This window comes from Polypterus senegalus, chromosome 11, assembly GCF_016835505.1.
Source record: "Polypterus senegalus isolate Bchr_013 chromosome 11, ASM1683550v1, whole genome shotgun sequence".
Classification (NCBI taxonomy): Eukaryota; Metazoa; Chordata; class Cladistia; order Polypteriformes; family Polypteridae; genus Polypterus; species Polypterus senegalus.
The window spans coordinates 22,198,125-22,222,682 of record NC_053164.1 but is presented as its reverse complement, the minus strand read 5'-3'; the positions used below and the strand labels follow the sequence as shown (position 1 = coordinate 22,222,682).

Sequence of the window (24,558 nt, the reverse complement as noted above, 5' to 3'; positions counted from 1 at the left end):
AACAACAGAGATGCAGTCTGTACAGTCACTCAACAGCTCTAGTCAGGGTGTGCTAAACTGAAGTAGTGAGTCTTCAGCTGGGATTTGAAAGCTAAGACCGAAGGGGCATCTCTTATAGTAGCAGGCAGACTATTCCACAGTTTAGGGGCCCTGTAACTAAAAGCTCGACCTCCCACTGTTATTTTATTAATCCTTGGAATCATAAGCAGACCGGCATCTTGAGATCTTAATGTGCGCTCTTGTTTGTAAATAATGATATGTTCAGATATGTAAGCTGGACATTGGCCATTTAAGGCTTTATATGTTAAAAATAGGAGTTTGAAATCTGCTCTAACCTTAACCGGAAGCCAGTGTAGGAACAGTTATGTGTTCATATTTTCTTGTTCTTGTAATAATTCTTGCAGCAGCATTTTGGATTAATTGGAGGCTGCATACAGAACAGTTTGAACATCCAGTGAACACCGCATTGCAGTAGTCCATTCTACTAGAAATAAATGCATGAATTAATTTCTCAGTATCTTGAATATTTATGAAATGCCTTAATTTCCCAACATTTTTAAGACAGAAGAAACATGATTTAGACAGTTTAGTAATGTGCACTATAAATTACATTATAGAGTCAAACGTAACACCTAGATTGAAGGATGATTCAATAAAACTAATGATGATCCCAACTGAGTTAAGTGAAAACAAAATATTATTGCGATTAGCATCATTCCCTCCAATAATTAACATCTCTGTTTTACTGAGTTTAAAGACAAGTAGTTCTCATTCATCCACTCCTTTCACTAAAACAGCTAATTAAAGACAACATCGGAGAAACTTCATTTGGTCTAAAGGAAAGCTGTGACTGGGTGTCATCTGTGTACAAGTGAAAATGAATATTTTGTTTTATAATGGTAAATCCAAGTGGAGGCATGTAAAGTGAAAACAGTAAAGATCCCAGTACTGAGCCTTACATGACACCATATCTCATTTCTGTGTATAATGATGGAATACCGTCAGCACATTTCTGTACATATTGGAATTGATTTGATAAATAAGAACTAAACCAGGCAAGGACAGGGCTTGTGAGCCCAGTGTAATTTTCCAGCCTGTCTACTAAAATAGAATGGTCAATGGTGTCAAACGCTGGGCTTAATTCTAACAACATAATCAGTGGAGTTTCCTTCATCAGAGGATATCAGAATGTCATTTACAACCCGCGTTCATTTCATTTATGCACTATGACCAGTGCGTAAACCAGACTTGAATTTCCCAAATAAATTGCGATGTGTAAGGTGTGACTGATGGCGATTGGCGACTACTTCTTCAAGTATTTTAGAGAGAAAGGGTAAGTTTGATACGAGTTTATAATCATAAGGTATATGTTGGTCCAGGTCTCACTTATTTAAGTAACGGTTTGATAGCTGACACTTTTAGTGCACCAGGTACTGTGCCATGCAATAATAAACTATTGATAATGCTAAGAATAGGCGCTGTAAGAACATCCATTACGCTTCTTAATAGTTTTATTGACACTGGATCTAGCGAACAAGTAGTAGGTTTCATTTTAGAAATTAAAGTTAAGACTTCCTGTTCTGTTACAGGATTAAAATTACTAAAGTGTTGAATGAAGGGTGTGACAGGGTCTGCCAAGTCAGTATGTGGTTTGCACTGTGATGCTGAGATCTGGGGTCTTATATTTTTAATTTTCTCGTTAAAGAAGTCCATATCTGTTGGTATTTTGCACTGTAGATCTGAATTCCATTTTTGTTAAATTAGCCACTGTCCTAAACAGTACACAATGATTATTATTATTGTTATCTATTATTTTAGAATAGTAGTTAACCGCTGTGCAGCCCACTTTTGTGCTTATTTTGAACTCATTTGCCATTCAGTTTCTTTTGTTACGTCTACTCAGATTTTTAAAAATAAGGTCACATTGGCATCAGAAAGCCTTTCTTCATTCTCTGTATATCATTTTCTTGATGTGAGATGTCATGCATGCAGTGAGTCAGCATAGGGAAATCTGATTACTGAAATACATTTTGAGGAATTATGAAACTAGTAAGAAAAACAAGGTGAAACGCCTCCGCTGCTTCTGACAAGCTCCTTTAGAATTTGGGGGTGGGTCATACTGTAAATTTAAAACTTTTTTAGTATAGTTTTTTAAGATACTTCTCCATTAAACTGAAGAGTTTAACCTGTTTCAATAAGTGCTTGTCCAGTTTTATAGAGCCATCATTGAACGCATCCTCAGTTTGTCCATAACAGTCTGGTATGGCAATGCATCTGCGTACTCCAAACATAAACTGCAGCTTGTTATTTGGACAGCAGAAAATATTTTAGGACTGAAGCTGACTCCACTCAGTTTATGTATACCTGACGGGTCAGGGAATGAGCTGGATTTATAAGCAAAGACTACACTCACCTGTGCAACCATCTTTTTCAGTTATCACCATTGAGGAAACATTAGTGGTCACTGCAGGCAAGAACTGTGATACATTAAAAGCATCAGTCTGTGACTTATCTGTCTCTTCCCTACTTCTATTCTCCTCCATTCAATATAAATTATGTTTATTTAATATAGGACTTGCCTTATATACAGTATCACTGAGTAGGAGTGCAATTCTACTATGCTATTTTATTTTCTAAATTTGTATATATAATGTTGTGATGGTGTCATGGATTGCATGTTGTGTTATTTCATTCCATTCCATGTATCTTGTGTATGGAGTAACACCAAGGGAAATTTATAGCAGCTATGTTGCCTCGCAAAAAAGTTAGAATTCAAGTTCTATAAACTATAAAGTTACCAGTTCAGTTGTCTGCACAGCCTCATGTTGCAGCCCTGAGCAAGATTAAGAAACCCTAAACTTAGCCTGTGTTAATATACATATGCAGCAAGAGTCCTTTTAAAATCATAACCCACTGGTATTTCACAAATCTACAGTGCATCTGGTGAGTATTCACAGCGCATCACTTTTTCCACATTTTGTTACGTTACAGCCTTATTCCAAAATGGATTAAATTCATTTTTTTCCTCAGAATTCTACACACAACACCCCATAATGACAACATGAAAAAAGTTTACTTGAGGTTTTTGCAAATTTATTAAAAATAAAAAAAACTGAGAAATCACATGTACATAAGTATTCACGGCCTTTGCTCAATACTTTGTCGATGCACCTTTGGCAGCAATTACAGCCTCAAGTCTTTTTGAATATGATGCCACAAGCTTGGCACACCTATCCTTGGCCAGTTTCGCTCATTCCTCTTTGCAGCACCTCTCAAGCTCCATCAGGTTGGATGAGAAGCGTCGGTGCACAGCCATTTTAAGATCTCTCCAGAGATGTTCAATCGGATTCAAGTCTGGGCTCTGGCTGGGCCACTCAAGGACATTCACAGAGTTGTCCTGAAGCCACTCCTTTGATATCTTGGCTGTGTGCTTAGGGTTGTTGTCCTGCTGAAAGATAAACCGTCGCCCCAGTCTGAGGTCAAGAGCGCTCTGGAGCAGGTTTTCATCCAGGATGTCTCTGTACATTGCTGCAGTCATCTTTCCCATTTATCCTGACTAGTCTCCCAGTTCCTGCCGCTCAAAAACATCCCCACAGCATGATGCTGCCACCACCATGCTTCACTGTAGGGATGGTATTGGCCTGGTGGTGAGCGGTGCCTGGTTTCCTCCAAATGTGACGCCTGGCATTCACACCAAAGAGTTCAATCTTTGTCTCATCAGACCAGAGAATTTTGTTTCTCATGGCCTGAGAGTCCTTCAGGTGCCTTTTTGCAAACTCCAGACGGGTTGCCATGTGCCTTTTACTAAGGAGTAGCTTCCGTCTGGACACTCTACCATACAGGCCTGATTGCTGGATTGCTGCAGAGATGGTTGCCTTTCTGGAATGTTCTCCTCTCTCCACAGAGAACCTCTGGAGCTCTGACAGAGTGACCATCGGGGTCTTCCCCCGAATGCTCAGTTTAGATGGCCGGCCAGCTCTAGGAAGAGTCCTGGTGGCTTCGAACTTCTTCAACTTACGGATGATGGAGGCCACTGTGCTCAATGGAACCTTCAAAGCAGCAGAAATTTTTCTGTAACCTTCCCCAGATTTGTCTCAGAGGTCTACAGACAATTCCTTTGACTTCATGCTTGGTTTGTGCTCTGACATGAGCTGTCAACTGTGGGACCTTATATAAACAGGTGTGTGCCTTTCCAAATCATGTCCAATCAACTGAATTTACCACAGGTGGACTCCAATTAAGCTGCAGAAACATCTCAAGGATGATCAGTGGAAACAGGATGCACCTGAGCTCAATTTTGAGCTTCATGGCAAAGGCTGTGAATACTTATGTACATGTGATTTCTCAATTTTTTTATTTTTAATAAATTTGCAAAAACCTCAAGTAAACTTTTTTCACGTTGTCAGTATGGGGTGTTGTGTGTAGAATTCTGAGGAAAAAAATGAACTTAAGCCATTTTGGAATAAGGCTGTAACATAACAAAATGTGGAAAAAGTGATGCGCTGTGAATACTTTCCAGATGCACTGTATTACCATCAGTCATGGTTATTTACTATATGGAGCCTGTTATGTGTATAAATAAATAAAGAGTCTTTCTGGGAGGTTCATTTTGATGGGTCTTTTGGTATCCAAAAATGGCTCTCCTATGGATTTTATCTGAAGAACCACTCTGGCACCTTTATTCTTTAGGAGGGCAGTATGCGTTTGTATGCCCTTCTCCAGCAGGTTTTCTTCAAGGACCTCTCTTTATTTGGCTTATTTGCTTCTAACCGGTCTCCCTGTCCTTTCTGCTGAGAAACATCTCCATAGCATTATGCTGCCACCACCATGCTTCTCCGTTAGGATTGTATAAGGTAGGTGATAAGCAGTGCCTGGTCTTCATCAAACATAGTGCTTAGAGTTCTGCTTAAAGACTTCGGTTTTTGTCTCATCAGACCAAAGAATTTTGGCAGGTACAAGGAGACCAGTCACAATCGAGAGAATTGTGAATGCAGCCAAATACAGAGTGGTCCTTGAAGAAAACCTACATACAACCTCAGATGGGGTTGACGATTCACCTCTAAACATAACAATGACATGAAGAATACAGCCAAGATAATGGTGGAGTGGCATCAGGGCGAGTCTCTGAGCGTCCTTGCGGGACCCAACCAAAAGCCCAGATGTAAACTCCATAGAACATGCATGGAGAAACCTGAAGAATGTGGAGATGTTTCCCATTTAATCTAATGGAATATCTGCCTGGAAAGATGGCATAAACTGCCCAAGTCCAGGTGTGCAAAGCCCTAGGGACTTACTGAAGAAGGGCAATGATGGGAAAGTAGCTTCTACAAAGTACTGAATTAAGGGTCTGAATACTTTTTATGAATTAACTGCAGGTCAGAATGATGTCACAAAGGACTGTGGCTTCACTGGTTCAAAGACTTGGGTTTATTTTGCAATTGACTCACCATTCATAGCAGGCTTCTTGTGAACAAGCCAAGCATTACTTATAAACTGGAATTGTCTCCATCCTGTGTAAAATTTGCTTATTCCAGTTTTCTCCCACACTAAATTTTGTGTATGCTAGGTTGGTAGTTGGGTGTATCTAAACTGATCCACTATGGGTGTTGATGAATGTTACCTTTGACTGACTGGAATCCAGTCTAAGGTCTTATACTGCTGCTTTTTCTAGTAATAGAAAAACAGGTTGACGTATTGAATGGACAGCCTTTTTAATTATGAGTGTTTATCGCATGTTATGCGGACAAAATATTACATTTTTATAGCAATCACTCCTCATCACATAATCAGAGTTGTGTTAAGACTGTGTTCAGAAGGATTCACACCAACTGTAATAAAAAGAATTCTAAAAAGAATGAAAGACATTATCTTCTCAATCTGTTCACATCAAATGGCTACCTCAAGACTTTTATCAAATGATGTTTACTTAGGAGGCGCCACAGGCCTCAGCAACAGCAATGTGACCTAACGTCCTGCTTGGCACACCCTTCCTTATCACGGGGCATCAGAAAAAGGGCACACATTCTCTCCAGATCAGGCATCAAATTAGCGCATAAACCTACAAACACTCTACAGACTGTTCTTTTAATGCCAAAACCAGAGAAATCGGTATCAGAGACACAAAAAGCAGTATACAGTATGTCATGCAGTGCATGCCCAGCTCTGTATGTGCTCAAACAAACTAAAACACGCTCAACTACAATACAAGAACATCACAACACTTACAGAAGAAAGGACCCATGACCTCTTGTATACACACATACAAGTTCAACTGGACACACGTTTAACTGGGACACGGTGCAAGTGAAATTCAGGACTAATACTAAAAGTGTCAGAGAGTTGGGTGAATCCTGGCTTTCAAATAAAAACGACACTTGGACAAGAATGCAGCATATGCAGGCTTAAAAAGGAGAGCATGTAAATAATAAACAAGTCTTTTTGACCAACATCTTCTCAAACCCACCCCTCTCTTGCACCCCCCATTTACTATATATTGCCTTTGATTCCTGTATGTCTAATCATTTTCCTCTGATGATGACACTTGGTAGGTGTTGAAAGCTTAGGAACAGAAAACTATTTTAAGATACGTGATTCATTTTTCTCAGTGTGTGGAGTACTAACTACAAGTATGTAAACTGCTTCACAGTCCTTCACTTCGTATATATATATATTGTATATATACAAAGTATATATATACTGTATATACAGTATACACAGTATATATATATATATATATATATATATATATATATAGTGAGACACGTCCGGACACCACCAGACTGAGGCCACATCTTTATAAAGCACACACTTTTATTCACAAATAAACACAGTCCTGCTCCCAGCACTAATCACCCCAATCTGGTCCTTTCTCTCACTGTCCATGGGCCGCCTTTCCTCTCTCCATGGGAGCTTCGTCCTGCTCCCACTCCCAACTCTAGCTCCCTGATTGTAGGGAGGCGGCCACTTTTATTTCCACCCGGATGTGCTCCAGGTGCCTGATGATGTCCTTCTGGCAGCACCTCCTGGTGTGGCGAAAGTGCTGCTCTTGCACCCGGTACTCTGGGTGTCCCTGGAAGGATCTTTCTCCATCTTCCCGGGTGTGGCGGAAGTAAACATTTCCTAGGCTCTCTAAGACTCGAGGCGCACCCTGGCGGTGGCCACGGGCCCCAGTGGGCTTGAGCCTCCTTGCTTCTCTCCCGTGATCCTCTCCAGATCCAGGGCGTTTGCCCCCTCGTAGCCCGGAGGACGTATATGCCACCTCCCAGTTCTTCCAGGCGTCTCTTGGTCTGTCCACCAGCCTCCTGTATATATATATATATATATATATATATATATATATATATATATATATATATATATAGACTTATATAGGTAGACTTTATTATCCCAGAGGGAAATATGTTTGGAACAGGAAAGCTCAATGGACCATTGCATGCTTAGAGTTGCTAATACTGCCTGCCTTTGTTGCTGGTCTATGGTAGTTGGCATGCTGAAGTTAGACCAGATAAGTTGCCAAGGTAATAAATTTACAGATTGCAGCTATCTGACAAGAGCAGACTTGGGGGGGAGGTTAAGAAAATCCAGTCATGTGGAGGCTGACAGCATCAAGGCTTTAGTCTGATAACGCCGCAGGTCTCACAAATTCCAAACCCCAGCACGGTTTTATACAAACCTTTGACATGTGATGGGATCAATTTCTGAGGCTGTGAATGCTACAAGCTTCTGAGACTTGACGGGATCAGAGTTAAGTTGCAAAATTCTGAGATCAAATAGACTTTGGCATTCTGGCAGGCATGAAGGTTGATCTTCAAATTGCCTATTTATAGGTGCCTTTTTGAACGAGAGGGTCAATGTTGTCTTCCAGCAGAATAGGTGTAAGGCTTTGTCATCAGACCGGGGGTGGCTGTTTCCTTTATGGCAGAGCTTCCCACTCTGTAAAGGAGTCTTTGATTTATCCAGGCAGCATTTTGTAATTATGCCTTGAACACACAAGTGCAATCAAATTGTATATTTACTATCTTGACACTCCCCCACCCACGCCTGCATAGGCTTACTTAGTCACTTTTTACTGTGCAATCCATCACTGTAGCATCAGGGAAATCATTTTTTATATGGCTGGAAGAAGATCCCGCAAACTCATTTAACAATCATAAGCTAGCTGAACAAATCCCACACATGTACGACTTGTCTTTTGTAAAACCTGACAACAAAGAAGCTTCCAAATCAGCTGACAGTCCCCACCTCCTAAATAAATCTCATCAATTTACAGTTAGCTATACAACACAACACAATAGCCTCGAGGACTCAAGCCTCCACCCGCTACAAGCAAATCCCTATAATTTGCTTTGTGAACATAAATAGAAAATACATAAAAAGAGGAAGAGCAAAAGCTTAACATTCATGGAAGTGGCTCTCTGAATTCCAGCTGTGCATCTGACCATGTAGAGGTGCCTGCAGGATGGCCTACAGAGGAACTTTTCATAGTCTTGTCTTTTATTGCCCGTGTCTAATCTCTGATATTCTGTTTCTTCAGCTTTTAAAAGAGAGTAATACAGTTGATCAAGGGTTGATTTTTTTTTGGTGTTGGACTGTAGATTATTAACTCTTTCCCATCGTGAGCTCACATCTTACAAACTTTAACCTATTCAGATTTAAGGCATTTACTGCTAACTCTAGGGTCCTTCAATAATGCGTTGTTTACGTGGTCCATCCATTTTCTTTCAAGCCCATTCTCTGTCAAAGTAGAGTGGTGTCAGAGGGATACTATGGGTCACAATCCAACTGTCATTGATGCATTAGATTTCCAAAAACTATTTAACTACCATTATTAGTGGAGTGACTGTCACTATCTAGTCATATACCTATTATCTTATATATAAACATCCACGCATGCAAGTGTGTGTCTGTCCGGCCCGGAAGTGAGAGGTGGAGTTGGGGTAAGGGCTGCACCTCTGAAGAAACAGAAAACTAAACATCTAAGCATGGAAGAGTGTGTGTCTGTCTGTCTGGCCCGGAAGTGCGAGGCTACTACAGTATTAAGCTCAGATAGCGGGCAAGGTGGCCCCAAGTTAATGAGTCGGAAGAAGAAAGCGACTCTTTTGCCAAAGTAAAACCGACAAGAAAAGAGAGAATTACTTATGCAAGCGAGACGAGCACATCGGCAAAACGGTATCCCTTTTACTTTTTCTCCTGTCGCTAATACAAAAGCGAGGCGAGCACGTCGACAAAAAGAAACTTCTGAAGAAAGACAGTCGCTTAGCCGCTAATGCACACGCGAGGCGAGCACATCAGCACAATGAAACCTCCTAGGAGAGAGATGCCTAGAGTAGTTCCTTCCAATTACCTGACATCTCTGCATTTCAATTTCTTTTTCTGACGATTTCAATAGTTTCTAGGACCCTGTGCTGACTTACACAACTAGTTTATTTATATATTTTTATATGTTTTTAGTATAGTATAGTTCTTTACACATTTTGCACTGGCCCTGTGTTTATGTGTATGTTGTACTGTGGTCCTGGGTCAATGTTAGTTCTTGCCACTTTATTCTGTAATACTGTGTTTGGATGGTATGACAATAACTGGCTGTGTAGGAACCACTTGTCTTGCTTTGACTTGATCTGAGTTACTTACTTGATTTATTTAAAGCTTCTCAAGAGTCAGTCTATTGTCATCAGTAGCCTTCTTGAGAGTTCTGCTCCATTTGTTGTTAGTAAAGTTTATGCAATGCTTCAGTTTCAAGGGTGTCACACTTCAGTCTTGACAGCTAAGTTGTGATAGATAGATAGATAGATAGATAGATAGATAGATAGATAGATAGATAGATAGATAGATAGATAGATAGATACTTTATTAATCCCAAGGGGATTAATAAATTATAAATTATAAAATAAATTATTGTCATTGTTAGACTTGATGTGAACCTGGATTGGTTGGATTCCTGTTTAATTTCATACAGTTGTGACAGGAACAGGCCTTTCAGCCCAGAAAGCACATCCATTTTATTTACTTAGGTTATCTAAAATAGCATCATGTTGAGATCTGAAGGCCCATAAAGTCCTAACCTGCACCACACTACTTGGTCATTTATTCCATGTGCATGTGGCCCATTGAGTCAAGAAAAACTTTCTAATATTGGTTCCAAATCTGCCTTTAATATGTTTGCAACAATGTCTCTGTGTTCTTTTCAAAGAACTTAATTCAAAGTAACACCTACGGTCCACTGTACTAGTTCCATTCATCATTTTTTTAAACAACTAGTTTTAGTTTCAGTTCTCTTGACCCCCAATGTAAAATGTAAGTCAAAGTAAAATGAATAATCACTGAGAGTCCTTGCATTCCCAACAGCTTGGTTATTATCATCACTGGTAGAGTTGACGCGGCACATTGGCTGGTTTCCAGAGTCACATTTTCATATCAATTAGTAGGATGTTTATGGGTTTTGAAGGATAAAGGGTACAATTTGTGGTATATGTTGCAGTCCTAAGAGGTGTATCTTGATTGTTACTAGTAGAATCAAGGGTTCATATTGCAGACAGTTACATGTTGGTCTTTATCAGTAATGTTGGATCCTTTAGATTATGAAGAAGTGTCTCTTGATCGTTATCATTGGAGTCAGGGGAATGTTTTTGGAATGCTGGTAGTCACGTCCCGATCATTATCTGCGTAGTTAATGTTATGTCATTTATGGGACACATTCTGGACTGCCCAGAGGTTGTGGCAAAGGAAAGAATTAAAACAAAACTGAATGTAGTATGTGGGTGTTGTACCTTGTTAGCCATTATGGATGTAGTGAGAAGTCCAGCACAATGACACCTTTTTAGGCTAACTCAAAAGAGTACAATATGCAAGCTTTTGAGGCAACTCAGGCCCCTTCTTCAGGTAAAATGTAATCAAAGTCAACAAAACTGAATTGCATTGTAAGTGATGCTGCACATCCACTCTCTAACACACTACCACTGAGATCTATCTATCTATCTATCTATCTATCTATCTATCTATCTATCTATCTATCTATCTATCTATCTATCTATCTATCATATAGTGCCTTTTATCTATCTATCTATCTATCTATCTATCTATCTCTTGGCTGTCATCAGCAGAGCTATATTTATATTTTGAGTTTCCCAGGCACGGCATTTGATTCATAAAAAGCAGAGGTACTAGGATGCTAACACTGTTGAGAGTCATGCCTCTTTTCATGAAATTGACCTTTCAGGTTCCTATCTATCACATTCTGATTATCACAGCATGAGACAGTCTGATTCTTTGGATTTCCCAAATCCACAACCTCATCTTTATTGGTAGAGTCTGTGGGATTATTTGCATTCCCATGAATCATTTCCCAATTGCTCTCATTGGAGCCAGGAGTGTTTTTCAAGCTTCTTTAGGTTAGGTTATATTAGAATAGGCAGGCTTTACTATCCCAGTGGGAAATATTTTTGAAACAGGAAAGTACAAAACCATGAGGTATTGTTACACAGATCCAATAAGATAAATAAAGATACTATAACTGAGAACTAGTGTTATCGCATATACACACACTCAAGATTAGTACAAGGAATTACTTTTAACAGTACACAAAGTAATAATTCAGAATTTAGTATTTAGGAGCATCTGTACAAGTAAAAGAGTTCAAAAAGCTTAAAGCTCTAGGATTAAAAGGGTTCATAAATCTGTTCCTATTTACCTTTGAATACTTAAATCTGCAGCCTGATGGCAAAAGCTGAAATTTAGGATGCCTGCTTGCTGGCAGAATTGAGTTGGCCTTCTTTCTAATGGGTTTGTGACACCGTTCAGTGACAGAGGTCTGCTGCAAACCAATAATTTTACTGCTGATTTTTACAATGTTGCTAAGATGGTTTATTTTCTTAATGCTGAGGTTGCCAAACCAACATATAAAAGCAAATGTGACAACAGATTCAATAAAGAACATATAAAACAGCAGTTTAGTTTCCTCAGAATTCAAAGCTGTGTCCGCCCCTTCCTACAAATTTGTTTTGTGTTCAGATCAAAGTTTAGCCTGTTATCAGTGATTGCTCTCAGATATTTGTAAAGCTCTGCCATCTCCACTGTCTGTCCTTTGATGAAGTTTGAGGTAGTGGAAGGAGGGGAGCACCTGAGATCTACAAGCATATCTCTTGTCTTAGAAATATTTAGTCATTAAAGAGAAAGATCACACACCATTGTATAAACTCATTGACAACAGGTCCATGGCTTTCTTCCTTATCTTGTAAAAGACTCACAATGACAGAGTTGTCTGCAAATTTCAGGATATATCTGTCCTTGTGTGCACTGTTGCAGTCAAATAAAAGATAAAAAGGTGATAAACAGCAACCTTAGAGGGTACTGATAGTTATTCTTAGGCTAGCAAAAAAAACAGTCATTAACACTCACTCACTCTTTGTGTTCTGTTTGCAAAAAGTCCAGAATCCACCCCACCAAATTAGGCACTAACCTGAATTGATCAATAATAATAATTCATTGCATTTATATAGCACTTTTCTCACTACTCAAAGCGCTCAGCAATTGCAGGTTAAGGGCCTCGCTCAAGAGCCCAACAGAGCAGAGTCCCTTTTGCCATTTACGGGATTCGAACCGGCAACCTTCCGATTGTAAGTACAGATCCCTAGCCTCAGAGCCACCACTCCACTTACAAAATCAGCTTGTCAAATAAAATGTGCGGCTGGGTTATATTAAATGCGTGAGGGGTAAATTATAAACAGCATGTGACGATGTGGGTTCTGGCTCCACACTCCCTTTGATGTTTGGGAACCCTTGAACCCAACACCGTCGATAATGAAACCGAGAGAGCTAGTCAGTGAAGGCAATAATTGAGCATCTTAGCAAGGGGATGGTTAAAAGTGCAAAACAGTGCTTTTATTTAAAACTGTCCATCAAAACAAAATAAACAGTGTTCATGTAAAGTGCAGTGCTCCAAAAGTTCTTCATCAAATAATTCCATAAAATGAAAACGTGGAGGTTAAAAATCAATAGAAAAAAACAATCCTTAAAAACCAGAGGTTAAAATCTTCTCATGGAAGCAGTCTTAAAAACAACAAACAAGCTCCGTGCTTATTTTCTGTTAGCGTCTCACCTGCTTATCCCGTTTGGGCCAAGCAGCAGGCAAGACGCTCTCTGCAGCTGCCCTCCTACAACACACGCGAGACTGGAGACCTCCCGACCCCTGGCTTCGGTCTGGCACTCATCCCAGTCCCCGAGACTTGATGTCCACCAATGACCAGGACGCACACACTGGGGACTCCACCACCAAGCCTCCCGACTTCCTCTGCATTTCCACGGCCTTCTGCGGCTCGTCGCTTTCCTCTAGGCACTTCCGCTACCTGGTCACTCAGCGGGAGCAACCTCAACTCAAACGCCTGGGTGTCGGCCTAACACCCAGCTTTCTCGCAGCTGCCCACGAGCGCTCGATCGCGCGCTCACCACACTCACGCACCACCTGCTTCCTCGCTCCCTGTAACCTCCGTCCTCATCTCCTTTCCCCCCCCCCACAACCGACTCGCGCTTCTTTTTAAACCGTGAGGGGCCATCACAGCTGTAGCATTAGCCACGGGAGCAATCACGATTGTGGGCAGTTCCTCACCTGTGCACACGGTGAGAAACGCCCACATCGACGACTGCCCCGCTGCTCGCTATAACATCGCCCCTCACGAAGCCGCCTCGGGTGCGGTGATTATTTAAAATGAATGGCCTTTGCTCAACGAGCTGTGGACCCATAACACCACACAGCAATCTTGCATATTTTTTGACCCTCCCAAGTGCTCATTCAGTAAATTCAGAAGTATTGCTGTGGTGTCCTCCACCTGCCTCATTGCTCTGTACGCATTTAGGTAAGGGTCCAAAGAGGCCTAGGTTTTGTTAAGTAGTTCTCTCTTAATTAACTTCTTAAAGCATTTCATGACATGCAAGCTTAATACCACCGGGATGAAATCGCTTAATGCTTTGGGGTGTGTAGTTTTTTCTAATGGAATAACATTTGCTTGTTTCCATCAACTGGGTCCTTGCTGTACATCAAATGATGACTCAGATAAGGAGTATGATATTGGAGAGAGCTGTTCTGCACAGGAATGAAGCAGACCCCCAATTATTTTCTATGGATCTGAGCTTGCACTATCCTAATCAATTGATTTGTTTGCTCTTATGCTTGTAGCTTGTAGTATATTGTAAATTTATATATAAATGTAGCCAAAAGTGGTCAAAATAACAAACATTCAAAAATGAGAATAAGGTTTCCCTCTTTTTTTTGTCCTATCTGATTAGTACATCTAATGTAACGGATAGATATTGGAGGGGCCAAAGGCAAACTGTAGGCAAGAGATGGGGTCAGGGGCATAGCTGAGACCCAGCCTGGACACATAGGGGTCTGTAATGGCAATATCACATAGCGGGGGATATTCACAATTTTTGATTTCTGCAATCTGACATTTGACATATCCTTGCAGTTCAGCAGCCCATCTTGACTCATGAAACCCTCTATTTCATCCAGGCTTCTTGTATATTTTCATAATCTTTGGTTTTGTGGTCATATATAATTTACTAATTTCATTAAAACTTTGCAAATTTACAAATATAATCCGCTCTCTTCTTTAGTGTTTTCCACTTAATTCTTTGAAGTTGGACCCTAGATGGTAAAGATTTGGCTATGTTGCCATATTGGAGAAACTTTCCAGTTTTGCCAGCTTCAAACCTTAAACATTACCCTATCAGGTCATTTCTTGAGATACTTCCTATCTTACATCCGATCCCGGTGCCCTTTTTAATACCTGTTGTGAACTTGGCCCGGAAACAGACAGGCGGACATGTTGTTCTCAAACCACCACACGTTTATTTACAGTATTTACAATTAATATAATGGTCACAAAGACCCAGTTCAATGGTCACTCAGACCTAGTCACCTGCACAAACCCCAAACCAATCACAGTCCTGGCCACAATGCCTTGTCTTTGGGCCGCCTCCACTCTCTTCTGCTTCGTCCTCCTTCCACCCGACTCTAGCCTCGAATGAATGGAGACGGCCCCTTTTATAGAGGACCCGGATGAGCCCCAGGTGTTCCCGGCAATCTTCTTCTGGCCACGCCCCAGCGTGGCGGAAGTGCCGGCTGTCCTCCCGGCTGCTCTTCGGGCGCCGTCATAAATCTTCCCCCCAGCACTTCCTATTGTGGCGGAAGTGCTGGCGTAACAGGTCCCCAAGGCACTGGGGCGCCTCCTGGCGGTGACCACCGGCCCCTACAGATTAGGGCTTCCATGCCCTGTACCTGTGGCCCCCAAAGCAACCCGGAAGGCAACCCCCACGTGATCCAGGGTGGGTGCAGACCCACATCTGGTCCTTCCTGTCGTCCCGGCCGGGTCATGGCCCCTGGCATCCCTGACACTGTATATATGGCATTTTACCCAGATTATACCAACCAAAAACATTTCCATTCATTATGAACATCAGCAAGCATTAGCTGCATCAGTTTCTTTTTCATGACTGACCTAAATTGCTTGCAGCATGTACTTTACCTCTTGATACTTAAAAGCTTAACAGACGTGGACAAATTAGTTGGTCCCCTTATAGCTCATTGAGAAAGTGCTGCATGCCCCCTGAAAGGTGACTAAGTGAAAAGCAATTGTCACCTGTGTGCCTGCATGCCTTTGATATGTCATCGAATAAAGCAAAGCAAGTGTAAAAAGAGATCAAGTATTGCTTATTCAACAAAGATATTCTAAAATGGCCTCCACACATTTGTGGGTACCCCTAGAAAAGATCACAAATAATTGGATTTGAGTGATTTTTCAAACTCAGCGTATTCTTTAATGAGTATCACACATGTCTACATGTCATATTGACAAGACACAGTGCTTCTGGGAGAATGTCCTTTGGTCAGATGAGACAAAACTGGAGGTTTTCGGCAACTCACATCAGCTGTATGTTGACAGATGAAAAAATGAAGCTTTCAATGAAAAGACACCATAGCTACTGTGAAACAAGGAGGAGGCTTGGTTATTTTTTGGGGCTGCTTTGTTGTGTCTGCCACAGGGTGCCTTGAGTCTCTGCAGGGAACAGATAAACTTCAAGACTATTGGCCGGATTTGGTGTATCTGTGCTGCATTTCCTAGTAGCAGTGCCACTACTGCTATATCACCACAAATCAATCAACAATCAATCAACATTTATTTATATAGCACATTTTCATACAAAAAAATGCAGTTCAAAGTGCTTTACAAAATGAAGAATTGAAAAATAGAAGACACAATAAAAAATAAACATAAGTCAACATTAATTAACATAGAATAAGTAAGGTCCGATGGCCAGGGTGGACAGAAAAACAAAAAAAACTCCAAAGGCTGGAGAAAAAAAATAAAATCTGTAGGGGTTCCAGACCAAGAGACCGCCCAGTCCCCTCTACAAATGTTCCACTTGTAGTTGTTGCATATGCATATTTACATTATGAGAGAAAATGAGGCAATTACAATAAAACAGTTTGTGATTGGCAAGCCAAAATCACAAAACAGTCTTCAGAATAGACAATCTTCATTGTCCAGTGTTACCTTTCTTAACAACTTCTTCTTTATTTATTGTCATTTCAGAACAGCCTAAAAAGCACCCCATGGGGTTTAATGTCGTCCTTGGAGCAGCAGGTTGGAGAATTACGAGTCGATGCTGACCCACCTTTCCCAGATCCTCCTTCAGAACTTGCAGACAGCAGACCAAGCTCAGGTAAACAGGTTCTAACTTCCCCCTACCCCAAATGTCCTTTGTGTAGTGGCATGACGTAGAATGACATATTGGAGACGGGGAAAGGTTTTAAAAATAAATGTGCCTGACATTTTCAAAGTTAGCAGAATTAATAATCTCATAGGTTGTATATGTCAAAAGTAATGCTGCTTTATTTTTGTGCCAGCAGGCTTTTATGAACTCAGTGAAGGGCCATCACCTGTGGGTCTGTCAGACTCTGTTTTTGGGGAGTTCTTTCCCAGCTATTCACGGATTGGTTCTCTCACAGAGGCCAGGATAAATTATGCCAATGAACGTCCAAAATCTGTAGGTAAGAAGTTAAATGTTAAGGAAGACATGACTGAAATGATCTTCTGTTGAATGTGTGGAGTATGTAGGTGTGTTTCATGATTTGCTGGTAATTATTGAGTCCTATGTCTCTGCAACCAAATTGGCTCCTGGAAAGTTAATGTGAAGTGAAGTTATACTTTTTGTATAAGACAATGTTATCTGCCAATACTGATGCTCTGTGTAAGAAAGGACAGAGCCGAATATACTTCCTTAGAAGGCTGACCTCCTTCAACATCTGCAATAAGATGCTGCAGATGTTCTATCAGATGGTTGTGGCGAGTGCCCTCTTCTATGCGGTGATATACTGGGGAGGGACGCCTCACACCTGGACATACTGATGAGGAAGGCAGACTTTATTGTAGGCAGTTTGACATCTGTGGCAGAGCGACGGGCACTGAGCAGGCTCCTGTCAATAATGGAAAATCCACTGCATCCACTGAACAGGATCATCTCCAGACAGAGGAGCAGCTTCAGTGACAGACTGCTGTCACCGTCCTGCTCCACGGACAGACTGATCATTCCTACCCCACACTATGCGACTGTTCAATTCTATCCCTTGGGGAGGTTAAACGTTAATATTGTACAAAATTATTGTCTGTCTGTTATACCTTCATTGTTATCACTCTTTAATTTAATATTGTTTTTATCAGTATGCTGCTGCTGGAGTATGTGAATTTCCCCTTGGGATTAATAAAGTATCTATCTATCTATCTATCTATCTATCTATCTATCTATCTATCTATCTATCTATCTATCTATCTATCGATGATTCATTTCATTCTAAATTATCAGACCTGAGAGTTGGAATAGGGTGCCATAGTGGAGCTGAGGTTAGCACATCCAGGATATTGGAGCATTAGATCACTAGAATAGTTGTGACAGGAACAGACCATTCAGCCTCACAAGCTCCTCTATTTTATTCACCTAAGAATAAAATCGAGTCAAGATCTGAAGGTTTCTAAAGTACTGCTCTCCACCGTGTTACCAGGTAATTTGTTCCACGCGTCTATAGTTCTTTGCATAAAGAAAACCTCTATAATATTGGTGCCAAAGATGCCCAGTGTCCTTGTTGCAGAATTTAACAGCTGTGCTCCACTGTACTATTTCTTTTCATAATTTTAAACACTTCTAGTTCTAGGTCTCTTGACCTACCAATTAAAAAAGTGAGTTCATGGAGCACTAACAAGAATAATTTTTTAAAGGAGATCAAAAGAAAAGATGTAGTCAAGGCCAGAAAAAAGAGAATAAAATCCTTGAAGACTTCCGTACCATCACCAAAACAATTGGGGACCAAATACTGTAAGTAGTTTAGGAAAAGGTTTGTTTAAAACAAAAGACAGATTGGAAAAAGGCTTTTGGAATCCACAAACTCGGATAAGGAATTGCCTGAAATGATGACCTTTTAACTCATTACAGTGTTACCGCCAGTTCATGACCTCTTAGGACACACCCCCTGATAACATACACCTGTCCTAATGATGAATGACCATAAACAATGCAAAATAATTCACAAAAACAAAAGTAAGCTTTCAATCAGAAAACAATAAGGGATTCACAATCTAGGATTCCACAAAGCAAATGTTCAACCCTAAAAAAACAAAAATACCTAAAAATTAAGAATGAACTTATTCACAACAATAACCATCTGTGTTGAGTCGATATGTTTGCCCCACGTTTGGGTGTGTTTTTTTTTCCTGGGTATTTTGATTTTCTCCCACCTTCCCAACACATTTTTGTGAGGATGATCATGGAGACTGTTAATATTATGAATGAGTATGGAAATGTGTCTGAGTGTAATGAACTTGGGCCCAATGCTGCTGTAATTGGTTCATGTCCTCCCTAACCCTAAATTCCAATAAACAGTGTGAAAAGCCCAGAGTAAGATAATAAAGGATAGTCAAGGTTCCAAAAGGGAAATCCAATTTAGTGATCCCCTAACATAAAATCTTCAAGGAGAATCATCCATGACGTTATCCTACAGCAGAATGACCACTGGGGTTTTTCATATAGTCTTGTAGGCAGACTAGAAGGGTTGATGTACAGAATTTAGTTGGGCTTGAGGATTTGTGATGGCTGCTACCTGACTATGCAGACCAAAATAGATAACGTGGCTTTATAGGCAACCTCAAACACGGTCTTTCTGACACTTCCCTAAATCAATATTGCTAAAAGTGACAGATTGGTCACGTATTCTGGACAGCAATTTCAGAAAATGGATCATTGGAAAGACTGACAATGGAAATTTCTTGATAGAATGATCTTATCTCATTTATCAAATATCTGATGTTTTAGATTGATCAGTTTCTAACTGGAGAGGACACAGTAGGTTTTTATTCTCAGTGTGTCTTTGGGTCAAGTTAAAAAATTACTTCTGGTGTCTGTGTACATCTTGTTCGTCCATAGGAACAAGAGAGCAGAGCTTCCTCTAATAGCACCTGTAATAGCAAATGTAACTCCCTAAAATGTAGATTTCTCAATTTATCAACCCCATCCACCTCCATCTCAATCAGGGATTTTCTAGCCACCTAGTGGCATGAAGGAAAAATGCTAGCTTTCTGTTAATCTTCACTGGCCTAGCCTCACATTTCTTGGCAGGAACTCCTTGCTATAACTTAGTTTGGAGGTCTTCATGCCTACTAATATCCATTGCAGATTTCAATCTTAAAGAATCAATGTCATTCCTATCTTCCCTAACAGGAACTCCAAGCTGTCACCTGTTGCTTCACACATTACATCTACCCTCCTACCATTTCCCTCAGATCCCGATCTTATGAGTGCAATGTGAGGCCTTGCTTCCCTAGTTGGAACCCCATTCTTCCATTTGCTGCTGTGAAAGTCTCACCTAGTCTTGTAACATTGCTCCTCAAATCTCAATCTTAAGGGAACAATTTGGTTCCTACCTTTTCTAGCAGGAGCTCCATGCTGCCACTTATTGACCCATAGGTTCACTCTGACCTTTCAGAATTTGTCTCAGATCTCCATCTTAAAGAGGAAATTTAATTTCTACCTCCTCCATCAAGAACTTCATGTTTCCACTAATTGGCATGGATGTTTGCTGTGGAATCCTTATATTCCCCCCAGATCTTAGTCATAAAGAAGCAGTTTGGTTTTTACCTGCTCTAGAATAAACTCCAAGCTGTCACCTACTCACCTGGATATTTTCTAGCCTTCATCAAGCCCTCTGTGGCCTCCATCTTGTAATACTAAGGCAGTCAAGCAGCCCTAAACCATGCTGGTCACTTGTAATCCAGCGTCTGCTCTCCTGAGGCTCACTAGGTGTACTTTAATGCGTTGTATGTCTTTGGTTAGTTCTTTTTCAAGACGTCAAGGTCTGTTTCTTATTCTGGTTCCATTGGAGGTTTACACTGACAGGGTTTGTTACCCCTGGACCTCCCTGGTGCTTATCATTGTTAATGTGGCTTTGTTTCTCTGTTGTGATTTTTGTCCCCAATGCCATCCTTGCAGCACTCATGCTTCTGGTAACCCTTTAAAATATATCTTGTGCTTATTAATTATTTTTGCTAAATAAAGGACTTTGTAAATATTCTTCAGAACATCTGTAAGTTGCAGAGTAGGTCAATCAGATGTGAAAAGCTTAGACATGTTATTGTATTTTTTGTTTTCTGTAAGTAAGCATGGTGGTTGAGCGATGAAGGTCTAAATTTCATTTTGGAGATACACTCTTTTTGATCTCCAACAAGTCTATGAAAGCATTTATATTTCTGGAGTTATGGTTAGCTTCACAAAAACAAGTGAAAAAGGTTCAAGTAGTCAATGAATTGGTACGTTTCACAGCGTACATCACACTGTATACATTCAGAATGCGCTTTTTTCAAAGCAAATTTAATACAGTTCAAATAAAAAAAAGGGAAAAGGACATCCACTTTGATTAAAACAGAAGACCTATTTTGCTTTGGTGGGTCTAGTGAAGCCTATTCAACTCATTTGGAGTGTCAGATGACAGATACAAAGTACACATTTAAAACACAATAGAATTAACTTTCCAGGGATGACGGTGAAGTGAGACATTTGGAGACATATAGTGACAAGATAGCAGGGACATCCTCTGCTGGATTTTTTAAATATTGCAAGTGACTCACTTCTTATATTTTTTTTTTAGGGGACCTCTTTTTGGTGGACCAGGAATGCTTAGACATGCTGTCTGAAGGCAACACTCATTCCTCTGTACCTCGCTCCTTTTCTGCCCCCTACAACTCCTCTCCAGAGGGTAATCCTGAAAGTGGCGGAGGTGAGCCTTATATTTGGGAGGACCAATACCCTTATCAGTCATCTATTCAAGAACCCCACAGTTTCCAGGACCAATCCTGCCTGGACTCCACGGAGATGGCTACTCCTGAGGACATTCAACAAGCCCATCGTGTTGAGAGTTACATTTTGGGACTTATACAAAGGAGGGGAATGCCACACCGGCCTACCAAACCTCGGACCAGTCTCAATTCAGATCCAAACAAGGGCCTAGCCCGGCAGAACAGCTTATGCAGGAGGCCTGTGGAATCTACTGAAGGGCGTTACCCCATGATTGGCAATTCTACACCTTCCTCAAGCTTTGAAGGCAAGCCTCGACCCCTCTGGGCATGCAGAAGCTTTGACCAGTCATATGGGCGAAGTCAGGGGAGCGGCAACCTCTCAGATAGCTACCCAAGGCTGCCTCTGAGTCCTGAAGAAGCCCTGAATATCTTATATGCCAGGCCTCCTAAAACAACCAGGCCGGCATCCTTGGAGTACCAGGAGTCTGTGTGCATTGGCTCCAATCTAGGACCCAGTATGACCGACAGTGTGAGCAGTGATCCAGACTGCCCTGAAGACCTTCTGTCAACCTTCCAGCATTATGTGCCTTATGAGGAAAGGCAAGAATATCGAAGAGTCAGGTCGCCTCCTTTAGAGGAACACATGGTGAATGCTCAGTATATCCCTGCCCAGCAACCATGCCAAGCTCAACAGACAAGCCGATCTAGTGGGCACACTCATGGTCACCATCTTCGTCACACCAACAAATCGGCATCTTTTGCGGGAAAATGTCGTGGCGAACCACCCCAGTCGCCTGAGCGGTACCCCTTCCATCACCAACAGTCAAGCAGAGGCAAAACAGGGTCAAAAAAATGCCGCTTTACAGATGAAGGAGGGTCCAAGTCTAGCTCCAAGAAATCTGGAAAGAAAGCGTGTCGATCCCAGTCTGAGAATAGTCTCCTGGGACAAAGGGTCATCCTGGAGAGGAAGTATAACACCGTTGAACGAGAGGAGCTTTCTGGCTTTGGCCGCGGTTCCCAACAAAGGCCTAAACGGCAAAACAGTGGAGGTGGCGGAGCTGGAAGTGGGTATCGGCGGTGGCGCTCAACCTTAGAGATCAGCCAGGATGAGAGTGAACCACTTATTGCAGAGCCGCCCAGGAGGGTGAGGAAGCCCCGTTACACCTTCTTACCCCCTCCACCTCCCCCAATGCGATCCACATTTCAAGGCTACTCTGAACCACAGGCTGAATTTGGAGAGCCCCTCTCCCCTCCTCGGGCTCCCGTGTGCCTTCCGGAGGACGAGCTGAGTGGATATGGGCAGCCGTGTGCTGGGGACAGCGAGTCTAGCCTGAGCGAGGCTGACACTCCGGGATCTAGCTCTGTTTCCAGTGACTCAGATGAGAGCGGGGGGCTGGTGTGGCCTCAGCAGTTGCCCCCACAGCTTGCTGGACCACCATCCTCATCCTCTTCACCTTCCTCATCTTCTACTGCCCAGCCCAAAGTCTTTGTCAAGATCAAAGCTTCTCATGCTCTGAAGAAGAAGATCCTCCGTTTCAGGACGGGTTCCTTGAAAGTGATGACTACCGTCTGAGAGGATATTGCACTGATGGTTGCTTCGTGCCAATTGGTCACCCAATTAACGGGGGTGCTTTCTTGTTTTTAAACCCTGCTTTGCTCATGTGAATGGCGTGCGTGTTGCCATTGAATCAGTGCTTTCCCTACTAGCAGGTGGCACACTAAGATCAAGCCAGGAAACCCTGAAGGTGTGCATCATGTCAGGCGAGTTCTCTTATAAGCCTGCCAGCCTAGCAGAGAGGAACAATTGTCCAAAGTGTAAAAGACTTGGAGATGTCTGCTGTGAGTACGTAGCTTTGGATCAAAGCTAGACAGACCCTGAATGCTGACTCATCTTTGAAACTGTAGGATGTGCCATCAAACTTTAGAGATGTTATGTGTTGAAGGCCATCACAGCTACTGTATGTGCCTCCTTGTTGCCTAATGTCAAGGACTCTGGGCATTTATCTGTATGTCAAATGGCAGCTGCTCACACTTGGAACACTTGAAGTACAGAACTGCTTTGTGAACAAATGAAGGAGCCTGGAGCCTCATGGGCACATGCTGCAAGGCTGGCATCATTTACTGATGATTGAACAAGCTGCTCTTCCCCTGTCCTTCCCAAAGATTTGATTTTAAATGGCCAAGCTGATTTACTCTATTGTATTTGTGCATAAGTTAATAAATACATTCATGTATAAATATAAATCCTCAGTGGCCGCTTTATTAGGTCCACCTATGCATTTATCCCAGTACAAAGTAAGAACCCCAGAATAGCATTCATTTTTTGAGGTATGGATTCAATAAGGGCCTTGAAAACTGTCTTAGGAATTCTTTGGTCTATGCTAAGTTTTTGCAGTAGTGTTGGCCACACATTTGTGCTGATGTTTTCCCATTCTACCTCATCCTAAATATGCTTCACTGGATTGAGATCTGGGTGCTGTGACAACCAGTGGAATGAACCAAGGTCACGGCCATGTTCACAGGGCCAGCTTGAGGTGATGTATGCTTTGAGAAATGGCACATTATGTATTTGAAAAAAGGTGGCATGTAGGAGTGCACATGGTAAGCAGGTTCCCAACCTTTTTAAAGCCAAGGGCCACAATTTCAACTACATATAAGTTGCAGACCATGGGTTTATGTGTAATATAGCAATGCCATAAACACGTAATTGTTTTAATTCAATAGATCAGAAGTTCATAAACTGTTTAATCTGAAAATCAATGCTATACTGGGATATAAGATTGTTGCAATAATGACAGCAGAACCATAAATATGTGTGAAAGACCAGCCCGGACACAGACAGACACTGAGGCTCACTATGTCCAAAACACGCACTGTTTATTTACACAACTACACACAATACCGTGCATAGTCCGCAAACTCAGTCGTTTGTGCTTCTCTTCAGCCGCATCCACTCCTCTCTCGTAAGCTCCATCTTCTCCCTCTCGACTCCGGCTCCTCAAATGGAGTGAGGCGGCCCCTTTTATCCCACCCCAGATGTGCTCCAGGTGCTCTGTGATGGTCTTCTGACAGCACTTCCTAGTGTGGCGGAAGTGCTGCCCTTGCACCAGGAAGCACTCCGGGCGTACACAGTTCCTGGTTTAGCACCACTTCCTGGTGTGGTGGAAGTGCTGTCCTCCAGGGCTCCAGGACCATCCAGGCAGGATCCCTGGTCATCTGCTTTAAC

General features: G+C 41.7%; 1 protein-coding gene across 2 annotated transcripts in view; it reads left to right on the top strand.

Annotated features, from left to right (window-relative positions):
• Positions 1-23,570, top strand: part of LOC120538733 (dapper homolog 3-like) — a 194,129-nt gene extending 170,559 nt beyond the window's left edge. Inside the window, exons 2-4 of one of the 2 annotated variants that reach the window (XM_039768153.1) lie at positions 16,587-16,716; positions 16,901-17,044; positions 21,185-23,570. In XM_039768153.1, the coding sequence (XP_039624087.1) occupies positions 16,587-16,716; positions 16,901-17,044; positions 21,185-22,905 (1,995 nt within the window). In that variant the 3' untranslated portion in view covers positions 22,906-23,570. The remainder of the gene's footprint in view (positions 1-16,586; positions 16,717-16,900; positions 17,045-21,184) is intronic. The other variant, XM_039768154.1, reaches the window with a different exon arrangement.
• Positions 23,571-24,558: the final 988 nt, after the last annotated feature.